General features: G+C 44.7%; 1 protein-coding gene across 1 annotated transcript in view; it reads right to left on the bottom strand.

The window, feature by feature from the left end:
* Positions 1-11351, bottom strand: part of T265_05264 (hypothetical protein) — a gene marked incomplete at both ends in the record, with an annotated part of 11923 nt that extends 572 nt beyond the window's left edge. Inside the window, 4 exons of the mRNA XM_009170233.1 lie at positions 10743-10954; positions 11003-11068; positions 11105-11244; positions 11291-11351. Of these exons, the coding sequence (XP_009168497.1) occupies positions 10743-10954; positions 11003-11068; positions 11105-11244; positions 11291-11351 (479 nt within the window). The remainder of the gene's footprint in view (positions 1-10742; positions 10955-11002; positions 11069-11104; positions 11245-11290) is intronic.
* Positions 11352-12485: the final 1134 nt, after the last annotated feature.

Below are 12485 nucleotides of genomic sequence, written 5' to 3'. Positions count from 1 at the left end.
TCAGACTTCCTGCTGAAATCACATCTCTTTATTACGTTTCCTGAACGAACTGCTTCTCAGACGACCATTGACCCAACATATCCTCCAGTTAAACCTTCGGGCGGGAGCCGGAACAAAAATACTGACTCACATCAGCCTGATGGAAACATGAGAAGTAGTCGGATGCTGAAATGAAGTCGAACCCTGAACCCCTCGATCAGAGGTTCATGCACTAGGCCACGAGTTACCTCTAGCATTGTTCTGGCCTCATTACTGCGCTGAAAACTAAAAGTAGGAAGTTAGACTGGACGTTCTGTTTACAGGTCATCAAAAGAACCGCATAACAATTGCAAGTAAAAAGGTGACGACACGCCAACTACAACTCAGTACCCGGTACATCGGAACGCTCGCAGGGTGAGCTTTCTCTATAAAGTTTCACCTAGCTATTGTAATTGAAAAGTCGGGTCGTTGTTTCGCCATGACTGAGGCTAATCGGCATTGTGCGCACTTCGGCTCAGACAAAGAAGCATCAGTCATCTCATCACTGTCGACCTGAGAATTCAACCCATTGAGCTATCATGATTTAGCGTCAGGGTTCACTTGTTCAATGTAAGACAAGTGGGAATCGGCTTGCATGGGAACAATCACTTATCATGTATCACTAAGGGGTTGAAAATGGTACCCCTGAACACTGAGATGCTAAGAAAAATTTGAAAACGGATACCAAGGAATGAATGTGATGCTCATCCTACACAAGTAGGCAAAACAGGATGAAGGAATGAGCAAACGTGAGATCACGCAACTCACTTGTCTGTTTCCTGTTCAGTACACAAAGGTCGAACCTGATTCTCACGATTTGGCCGGAACAGGTGGCACATGTAGAATGGCTGCAGAATGGCAAAAGTCAAAAGGGAAATGAATTGAACACATGGAATTCAAGGGTGAATTGCTGAACCAGGACAGACAGAGCAAGGCGAATTGGAGAATTTTGCTGAGACCTACGAAAAAACATTCGAATTCTTAGGCACGGTGCTGTGGGTGCCACAACAATTAAATAGTCATCTGTGCCAACACTCATCGCGGCGTTCCTCCGGTACACAGTACTGAAGCTGGTAGGCTATTGCACATAGAATGGGGAACTGTGTCACTGTAATTAACTACCTTGCTTCTTAAGGAAGCGTTATTCGGAACTCCCGGTTGACTCTGGCCGTATTCGAACCAATATCATATTTAGTAAACTTTCCAAAATATACCTAACAGATTTTTCGCTTGCACAGGGCTACAGACTATCAAAATGGTGACCATTAACTAAATTCAACGCATATTCGGTCGAGCCCTAGTCACCCGTATTTTCATGGCGTTATCTGATTGACCAACTTGGAGAAGACAAAATCAGATTGGTGTGTATGAAATTACTACGATCATCCTCTACGAAGACTGTGCTTGGAGAGGAACGTATGGGATGGTTCTTACATGGAGGGAGCAGACTTACGAAGGAAGCACTTAACTCGTTTGAGTTTCTGTTATTTTCTATTGATGTTTAGATTAAATCCGTTTCTACCCACTTGATGCATGATTATAGTGGTTACTACCTGTAACATTGCAAATGAGCGTATTCTACTTGCAAAAAGCGCTTTTCGGCGTGCCATTGTGCCTAATACTGTCGCTCACTCAGTGTCTCCATTTAATCCCCAGCACATTTGTCGGAGAGAAGCATAGCGGGACTGTTGAAAAGTGAGCGAATTAATTCACACCAGTGAACCATCCAACTGAGAATTCGTGATTGGAGGAGCCAGTCAACATGTGACTGGGTTCTATGATTAAGGGATGAATGGTACTACATCCTATCTCAGTGCGAGTTAAGCACACTGCCGATTGACCACCCGTGTCCGAACGGTTTAGGTTTTAACTGCTAGCCGGTCGGTTGCGAATTCGAATATCCCTGGAGATTCGTGGGATGTGCACTGTTTACAGTTTCTCGGTTTTTCGGCAATGGTCGGCTTTATTTATAATCTGAAATTTCTCTTGCGAATTCCCAGATCTCCTCACATTACCAACAAAGTAAAGGCAACCAAACTCTTATTAACAGAATGAAATTCAGAGACACTGCCTTACTCAGACCGATGTTTCTCTGGGTTCTGATGAGACCCTACATCTTATTGGTATGCAAGACCCGTTTTGTCAATGTTTATCCAACTAAGCATCTAACTTTTCATCCGGCCCAATAAAACATACCACTTTTTGCAGCGAAACCGAGGCCTAGTTGTTATCACAAGTTGGCGGATAATTTTAATCTTGACTGTACTACGAACTAACCAAACCTGGAAGGACAAATGTTACACCAACATTTTAATGTAATGTACAAATGATCGCGCTCAAACCTTTCATATGCAAGATGAAATTGTTGAAGCTGGGGCATTGATGGAGTACCACGCGGTCAATGGGACATTGATGGTCTCTCGCATAAGGTGTAGAACACAAGCTGTCTCGAGGTTCCGTTGCTCATCAGCAGTGCAAATGCATAACCGTGCCGGGAGTATTTTCAACATCTGACATGCGAGGTTAGAGTGTGACCACTACTTCACTAGCACTTGCTGGATACATGAATTTTCACGTCTGAGAAGTTAAACGTGTTCGCACTTGAGTGATGTGAGCGGTAAGCGAGACACATCGAATGACGACCCAGAAACATTCCTTAGTTGTGTCGATCGGTTGTTTCGAATTTAGCGATATGGGTGGCTAACACACGCCCATGGACGGTCAATTTTAATTTACTTCCACTCCTCCGAAAAGAGAATCGCCTGAAGAGAAACCAATCCCCCGAAAATTTTACACAGCATCTAATATCAACCAAGATCTAAAGAAAAATTCGCTAAAAGAGGGGACAGACTTCGTGAGGCTAAAATATGAGAATTTACTGATCGGAAGGTCCGTGGTTCGAACCCGACCCGTGCATCTCGGCTTCCCCTGTCTAGGCCTGGGCAACCTGGTAGCATCCCAGCCCTCATGCTTCCTTCTGGTGGCATGGTAGTAAGGCACCGAAAGAGTGCTACAGCTGAATAATTTTCAATTTTTTTCATGGTGTCCTATCTCCGAGGGAGCTAATGCATGAAACTGGTTTCTGCCCAAGTTCCATTTTTATTTCAACCACTTACACGGGCACACAGAACTGCAGTCTCGTCATCCTAGACTTTGAACCGAGTAAGGAGACATATAGTTTACTCAGCCAGTACCTGACATGACTGTTTATAAAGTTCGAAGGAAAAGTGAAAGCGCGGGAGTTGTGGGGTTTGACCAATGAAACAATTTTTTCGTCTGCCATTGAGAAAGGTTGGTATATGGGTTATAACACGAAAGCCTCGCGTCACTTGTCATGCTTTGTCGAATGGTTTAGAATTGGGTTGACTGAATTTTTGAATAGGACAAAACGAATCTATTGTGACTCACCACACTGACAGCAACAAGTAAGCCTAGAACCGCACCGGCAAGAACGTCAGTAACATGGTGTCTGTAGTCCGTTATCCGCGTAATACAAGTGACGATCGCCAGAGACAAGAACACGGTTTGTGCTGCTACGCGTAACGCGGGTATCCTGAACTTGGACTGTCGCAGTTGCAGATAAATCTGTGGAGAGGAAACAGGAGATTTGTTCACTTTTGCCTGGTTGCACAGCATGGAGATAAACGGCAATCAACAGCCGAAGTGAACTGGTGCGCTCTCGTTCAAAATGACTGCGATCAATGGACAGTGCAGGCCCCACAGTTGCACTACCATTGCAAACGCCTCATAAACAACAGACTGATATCAGATCTTAAAAACATCGGTTTTAACTCTGTCACTGACACAGTTCAGCCACCCGGAAAACTTTCAAGTACATCCAAACGATGCTTAGCCTTTTCAAAGTTAGCGTCACTAGTGAGCATGAATGGCCAACCTCAGAATCAGAGAAAAGTACAGTAGTGTAATGGATTCTTTGGAACCTGTGTGAGCGAAGAATAAGTTAAAACGGATATCATACCGCGTGAGTGAAGTTGTAGGTCAAGGAGGACAACATTAATTTTAGACTAAAATATTCTTCAAATACAGTTTGCCTGTAATTACAGAAACTCAAGTATTCCGGGAAAGACATGAACTAGCAATAAATGAATTCAAATAACCTGAAAACTGATCGCCGCGCACAACGAATACACAACACAATTAGCTATATCGCGTGGGACAGTAACATTGATGGGACCGAGTATCGTCAATGTACTCATGAAAAACCAATGGCCTAGTGGTGGTCACCTCAAGTGAAAGAGAAACGTTTGTGATTCAACTGTCAGGAACCGTGAAAAGAACACTTACACGCACAACTCCTCAGATCGACTGGGTACTGCAATAAAATCACTACACCTAGTAGTTTAAATCACCTTCTTTTTGTGTCACTATCCGGTACACAGGACGACATCGGGTGAATCAAGCAGATCGGGTGTTTGGTATGAACGGAATACAGTTGTGTCGAACAAAAGGTTGATCCATGAATTTGTGCGATGTCATCATTGTATGTGCACGAATCTATCTCACTTACATTAATCCGAATGATGGTCTCAACCTACGTGAAAAGCATGAGTGTGTTTGCAAGAAGTCATGCTAGACTCTAATTTATGGCCGCAATAGCTAGGAAACAAGGTGGATCGAAATAGATTGGAAAATTAATCTGACGTAACTTAGGATGTTGTATGAAGCATGTGAAACTCCATCTACACGGAATCGATAGCACCGAACCTCGCGCCCAATTAGATCACCAAGCCAAGCGTTTTGTCTGATCACACCAGACTATATGAGGGTGACACAGACACGGACTACTCACCGATAAGTTTACAGTAAGTCTGACCAAAGCAGAGAACGTAACAAACATTACGCCGATTATTGTGATGACCGGGGTCACCTGTTGCAGCGCTTTTGACGAGTTCACATCAGTCGATGCGCTCCTAAGGTGCATTTTGTCATGGTGTGATTTCTAGCGAGTCTATCGCATGACACAAGGATGTGGTGATAACTTTTGGAGTCTCAGCGCACAAGTGTGCGAATCATTTATGCAGCTCGAATTCAACTTGGATAAACAGCGGAAAATCAGGGGTTTTGAGGGTCTTGGTACTTGACAATAAAGATGTAGAAAAAGCTCTCCGGCGTTCAACATTTCTTTACTGTTGTTACGATATATTTGGATGTCAATATGAGGTGTTTCACGGAGTAGGCGCGACTGGAAACATTGTACACCTTCATAAGAACATTCTAGACTCATGTCAAAACATCTTCAAAGCTTTGCAAAACACCTCAAGATTTCCATCAGACAGCCTTACGGATCACATCGAAAAGGGAGTCAACACCATCATCATCATCATTGACAGCAATACACCAGCAATATATAATGGTGCTTAAATGCCATACAGCCATAAGGGAAGCGCCATGGTAAAGAGTGGAAACGATAGGGAAGGACAGAGATATGGAGCGAAGAGGTCTTACACCCTCGAGAACCATCATGGATAAAGCGGCTACTTCTTTGGACAGCATCAAAATAAACACATATGAACGTCATGTCAGAGAAAGGGGCCATCAGAAGCTACCCAGCGTCCTTTGCTGACTTCACTCAACCAAAGTTGGACAGTCAGGCTAGGAAATGACAACATTCGTGCCACTGGGGTCAGTTGCGTACCATGTCCCGCAGGGTTTCCAACCACCTACAAGCAGGATTACGTGGAACCCAATCAGGAAGGCGCGAAGATTCCACAACACCCCATTTGACAGGAGCCTCTTTTATTTCACTGTGACGCCATAAGCTGTCCCATTCGAACCTTACGTAAACAATCACTCGGAACAGAAAACAACGCTTTCATCGGTGGATGGTGGTTGGGTATACTTGGCACATGCTCCAACCAACCGAAACTTTCAAGTTTAACCTGTTCTCTAAAGGATCGGATTCATTACCAGGTTTCCAATTACGCATCACTTCGTTGCGGAGCTGCCGCGAGCTTACTCTTGCCGTACTACAGAGACATCGGATCGGAGGGACCAAGCCTCATAATCAGTGAGTAAGACCTCTCTTACAGTCGCCTTGTATACATGGGCCTTTAACTTCAGCTAAATTCAGTTCTGGAACCATAAATGGCGCAGGTTCGCGAATGCCTACAAACTTAATGGCCAAGAATATTCAGGTGCTAATCCATCATAGTTTCGAAGCCCCCCCCCCCTAAAGTCGAAGATCAGGATTGTCGGTCGGCGGTATAGTAGATACTGCTCAAACACTGGCGTAATGGAAACATATGAACATTGCACCTTCTGTCAAGCCAAAAGCCCTGGGACTTGTGTCTCATGTGTCGAAGATAGGCGTCGCAATATAAGAGAAGCTGGTAATCGTGTTGCGACTACGTGAAACTCATACCTCTATGCTTGGAGTAGTCGGTTCGTGCACCTTGCTTGAACACGGGAACGACCAAAGATTGACCCCAACTCTCCGAAATACATGCTTGTTCCCGGATAAGTACGAACAATCTAATCAAATCGGTACATAAAGATTCTTCTCCATTTTCGAACAACGCTGAAGGAAGCACATCTGGTCCAGCAGCCCCATAGCGCTTAAAAGCCGAAAAACAAATTAGTACTTAATCAAAAGAGGGGGTCTAAACTTACAGATCGCTGCTCAAAATGAGCGGGTCGAATGAAATAACTAGGTACAGTGGCCCAGCATCAAATAGATTTCTTGGTGACATTAGAAGGTGATGTCAGTAAGAAGCATCAAATCTAGTTCACAAAAACCCAGAATAGGCAGTCATTCAACATGAAATGAAATGACTTCATCTACAACTTTGTAGGCAAAAACTGTGCGTAAAAGTGGTGTTTGTGTCGGGTGTTAAAATGATTCATTCATTGGAAGTCTCGGCCAGTGAGTGAAGTCTATCTACGCCGAAAAGCCGAACGCAAGTGTACAGTGGTTTCATCCTTATCAGTAGTACATGTCTCATGAATTTCCTGGGCAATTATTATCTGCCGAGGGTTTGTTTTTAATGCCCGCTTCGGAACGCCAAAGAGCAGGTGGGAAATCTGATTTAGCGTAACGGAATGAAATCATAACGAAAAGTCTGCGGGTGGTTCATGCAGCCGACCTCTCAGGTGATGTAGTCCTTGCGTTGGCCCAATTCAACTGAAGTTAGTCCTGCGTCTGACCGCATTGGGGATGTGGCCACTAAGGCTATTCGTGGTAGGTGGGTGGTAAGCCCCTTCCTATTCGCTCACTGAACTTATTTACACACCAGGGCCATCTTCAGATAAATAGACGTAACGGTTGCGATCGTTGATGACTGCGCTCAAAAAATGTTGAGTTGATGCTGTTGGCTACCATCGTCTAGATCACATGATATTATTCAAGCTGGTACGCATTCCTACGGATGTTCGGTATGCATCAGGTCCTGAAAGAGTAAACTAAGGGTTAGAATATCGTGACAAATGGCTTCTGTTCGTACTGACGAAATGCATCATCAGCAGACACAGCACAATCAGCCTTGACACCGATGCTTTGCTGTCCCAAAACTCACAACTTGTCTTAGAAGCAGAGACTTCCAGTTGCTCTCAAACACTAACGAAGACAACGACTAACTGCAATCACGCTATGAAAATCGATCGCCACAAACACCGCGCAATGTCTTCAGTCAAGCGTAGGGAGGGCTACGGAGATTCGATTTTAGAAGACTGGCTGCACAAAAAACACCCCAAAGCTTTGTGCTGTCTTCCGTACTCGCCTGCCAAATTAAAGATTGTCCATTTCGAGGCGATTTCTGGATACGGCAGAGAGAAAAATATTTATCATGGCAGACAATGGTAAGGAGTGCGCTGCGCGTAGCAGAGCCACTGTGCTATATGGTGCTAGATATTTTCGGCAACTGTGGTAGCAGTAGCATGTCTCCGTTTGTCCGATTTGCTGTACGCAACATGTGAAGCCACCTGGATGATGGCACCAATCGATAACCTGTATGGTATGGAATCGTTTTCAGGTGTGAATTTCGCGGGATGTGCTGCTGTCGGCAGCACAGAGCAGGGTGAACAAGCCCCGGCTGCTGAGCAGCCCCAGAATTAAATTGATCACGTCACCATTAGCCACTGATGGCGCAGTTCGGTTCTTCACTGCTGATTGCTTTGGAATACACAGGTTGAGTGAGACCACACTCCATCTCACCATATATTTTTGTTAAACTTCCCTGGTAAGCCTAAGAAACCAGCTCTCTAATTAGTGATGGAAGGGCTGGGTTAAAGCAATCGATCGAAGCTTACGTTAGATCTGCCTGGGCATGCACCCAATTCACAAGTGCAGGCAGCACGACACGACAACCAGCAAGTCTCCTTTGAAAGGGTCATCTAAAGTATACGGGTAGATAGCGCAGCAAAGTACGAATGTCCAACCTATCTCAACGGGCGTAGCAGCGGTAGATGGCCTGTGGGTATTTTGGAGTCATACATTTGTCCGCATTTTACCCGCTCCAGGAAACACTCAAGAGTTCAGCCAAGTGAATACTTTCTACTCCATTAGTGAATACCCATAGCAATATCAGTCGGTTAGCACTTATAGATGGAAAACCAAGGAAATTCGATCATATTACGGAGGTGGCTGTGTGACCATAGGTTACCACCTGCGACTATCGTGCAGATCCACACAACCGTATCAGAGAGTAGGTCGTTGAGGATATGCAGTGAAATATGGTAACAATGAATAAAAATCGTGCACATACAGTGCATGAGCCCGGGCTTGAAGTCAATGAGATGAGTGACAAAAAGTACACACGAACTTACACATAGAAACAGTGCACTATATATCGCGAGGGAAGAGTGTCCAGATGGAAAGGATTTCCTGGAGAAAGACGGAAAAGGGACAAGCATACGGTAAGTTGATACAAGCAGCTTATAAGGTTTGAATAGGAACAAAGTGCCAACGACACAATCTCATGGTGAGCATCAAAACGTTTGGATAGTTACTCTGAATGATCATGGAGTTATGCTATTACGCTAAGATGGGCAATTCTGTGTACTGACGACCCAAATCACGTGCAAGTCAGAAGTCCATCTCTTATATCTTGCTGAGTTGCCAGTCTGTTGTATCTGAGTGCTGACCCCGCTCTATTGCCTAGTGCCGGAAAAAGACTCACCAAAGGAAACACAACAGCTTTATTCCGAAAAAGCGAGTGCGAAAGTACAACGGCCTCAAGCTATTATACTGGAGACACAGTGTCTGAATTTGGTCCAACGCTGATTTATGTTGTCTGGCTTTGTTACGAGGTTGTGCTGTGCTGCATATTGAGGGGGTGTTGTCTGTCTGGCCAGCATCTAGTGGAGCTGAGGGTCTCAGTAGATTTCGCGCATTCAGTGGTTACTTTCAGGAACCTGACCTTCCTGATACCATCAGAACAAACTCAAAAATGAAAACATCAGAGTGATCTGGAAAATTCACCGTTCTTGTGTCGATTGTGAAATAACACTCAATAATGCTGAACAAAATGTCACAGGTACTGTTAAATACTGTTCTATCTGAATGATATTAGTACACTAACTGCCAATCTGTGCATGTCTATTGATCCACCTCAGTGTTAGCAGCAGGTGTAACAGAATATTAATGAGTAGGGTGCAGCGGTTTTTGTTGGAGAACACTACATTTAGACGATTCAAAACATCACATAGGCGAAATGAGAACTCAAGCTGTAATTCGTCAGTGCTCAGCAGGGTACTTTCGAGCAGTACTCACTACGTTACATGACACCGGTAAGTCTTCACAACCCGACATGGAAGACGTTGAAGCAACAAAGTATGCGTCATTGCCATCCGGTGCCAACTCGAATGCTTACACGTTGTTGCTCACGACACATAAGCAACCCCAAGGGGTGAAATCGCTGTGGTTAGAGCGCGAATTTACTGACCAGAAGGTCCGTGGTTGGAACCCAATCTCTGCCTCTCCAAACCTTTGCCCAGGTTTGGACAACCTGGCCGTATCCCGGCACTCGTGCTTCCTTCGGGTGACATGGCATTTAAGAACCGAAAGGGTGCTACAACTGAACGATTTTAATTTTAATTTCACGACACATGCGCCAGTGCATATAAAACCACAAATGTCTACTGCTATCTCTGATATAATCCACTACATTCTGACGACCCATCACCAGTTCCGCCCTTCATGGTGCTCATCGGGTAGAGGTACTCTCAAGTTTCCATCAGCTTTACCGTTATTTGAACACCTTATGACAAAAAGTAAAAGTTGATACCTGGGATATCGTGCTAAGTGGAATAACAGGCGACTTTTGTGCAGCATAATCAGTTGAAGAATACTAGGAACGATAGATGCAGTTGTCTCTCGTTAACGCAAAAATTAATTTGCGAATGAGCGTGCTCAACTAAAAAATTGCCTACTGCCCAGCAGAGCATCCTTTAGCGAAGAAACAGTTTGTTCATACATCATCTATGACAGCTGAAGGAAAAAACCATACCAAGTGGAGTTTGCTGATGTAGGACAACGAGGCAAAATTCACTGAAATCATGAGAAAAACGCACTGTTCTGAGGAGGGATTGGTGTAAGATGTTGCGGCTGGACCGATGTCACTACAGTTTACTATCTTCCATCGATACTCCCCAAAATGCGTTGCTGAAATTCACTGAGAAGTTGCAAACCAGGCCGGTTTTAATTAGTACAGCGTGAAGGACAACTTTCCAATTGGATGTGTACGATTAGAAGCGTCATCCGTATTTACCTGGCGTCCAAGTGATCTTTTTCGCTTCCAGAAGTGCAGCTGTAATCGGTTATGTAGCCGAGGACTGTGCTCTGTAAAACGTTAGGTCCACATTGATCAAAGAAGCTTGGACGCAGCCGACCGACTGCAGCCTTTCCGACATCGGTTATGGTGATGGTCACAAAGTACCCATAGAAAGCGACGAGTAAGTAATCGTATATGCTGTAGAGGACCTGAGAACGGAGCAAAGAGGTAAAGTGAAACATGACATAGAAGCTCACCACAGGGATTCCAGCTTTTTTCATCCGTAAACTATCCCAACCGATCATAACCTCAACGGCAACAACCTGTGGTGGAATAAAGCTAAAACAGACTTGGTTTACCGTGGTAAGAATTAGTACAGAAGAGACTGAGTACAGAGTTACGCTGGATACTGTTGAAGAATGACGCGGTAAGCGAATCGAGTAGTCATCAGCAAAATAACCTTGGGAGATCGGTTGAATTCGTTGGAGAACACCCATTGCTATAAACACTAACAGAGAACTGAGAGAAACATTCAAAATACATACAAACAACGAAAGCCAATACGTCCGACAGAATCCGTATGGTAACCGTGACGGCCTTGTGCATGATAGCAGGGTTGTCTGGCGATAGGTGTCAGCTGAAAAGTGAAAATTTATTTAGCTCACTTCATGGTCCTGATAACGTGGTGGGCGAGAACTGGTGCTAAGTCATCGTATACTGAGGGATTGACTGGGAAACAGAAGACGCAGAGCGAAACACGCATAACTAGGAAGGCAAGTCAGCTTGCTGACTGGCATCCTATATGGATTCGTCTGTCAACAGCTTCCAGTTACGTAAAAATACCACTGTGGGAGGGGAACTCAGCCAGAGATTCCACCTACCAACATCATCGGAGACAGTAACATCAGTGACAAATTAGCGAACGTGATTCTGGCGTCTGAGATTCGCACGCTAACTTCATCGGACCAACTTACGTCAGAGCTAGTGAAACTAGTGAGATATGTAAGATTCTCCACAACCTCCAGTGATTCTATCAGGACTGTAAAAGATTAGTTCAGAGATTGCAGGTTACGAAGCATGACTTTGCACTTTGAAGTTGTTAGGTTCACGCAGAAAGATGGCATGATGGTGGTAAGTCTGTTCAACAGAACATGCGCTTCACCTTCGACTGCGAAGATGAGGCTAATGACATCTGCGTAATCTAGATTGACAAGATTTGCACTAGCAATAATATGAACACCGGAATATCCAAGACGCTTCAGCGTTCGCTTCATTATTTCATCAATGACGAATTTGAACAAGAATGGAGAGAGTGGACATCGTCATCGGGTACCAGTTTGTGTAGGGAGGGAGCGAACCACACATCTTTTCGGTACTTAGTTGCCATGCCATCAGAAGGAAGCACGAGGGCTGAGATATTGCCAGGCTGCCCAAGCTGGGACAGGGGAAGTCGAGAGTCAGAGGTCGGGTTCGAACCACGTCAGCAAATCCGCCCCCTAACCACTGAGCAGTCTCACCACGCCACGCTCAGAAGTATGTGGATATATGGACCGGATTATGTTCGCAGGCTTTTGGGGCACATACTGTTAAGTAACTATTTGACAGAACCCACAGGCCGAAAAAAATTGAGTGCGCCCTTGAAGTCAAGGAATAAAACAATTGCGGGTCGTCTAAAACCTGAGGGTGTGAAGATGTGGTCGACGCAGCCTCTACCAGGTAGAAATCTTGCTTGGTGCAAAC

This window comes from Opisthorchis viverrini, assembly GCF_000715545.1.
Source record: "Opisthorchis viverrini unplaced genomic scaffold opera_v5_97, whole genome shotgun sequence".
In the NCBI taxonomy this organism is placed as follows: Eukaryota; Metazoa; Platyhelminthes; class Trematoda; order Opisthorchiida; family Opisthorchiidae; genus Opisthorchis; species Opisthorchis viverrini.
This window is presented reverse-complemented; position numbering and strand designations above follow the sequence as displayed.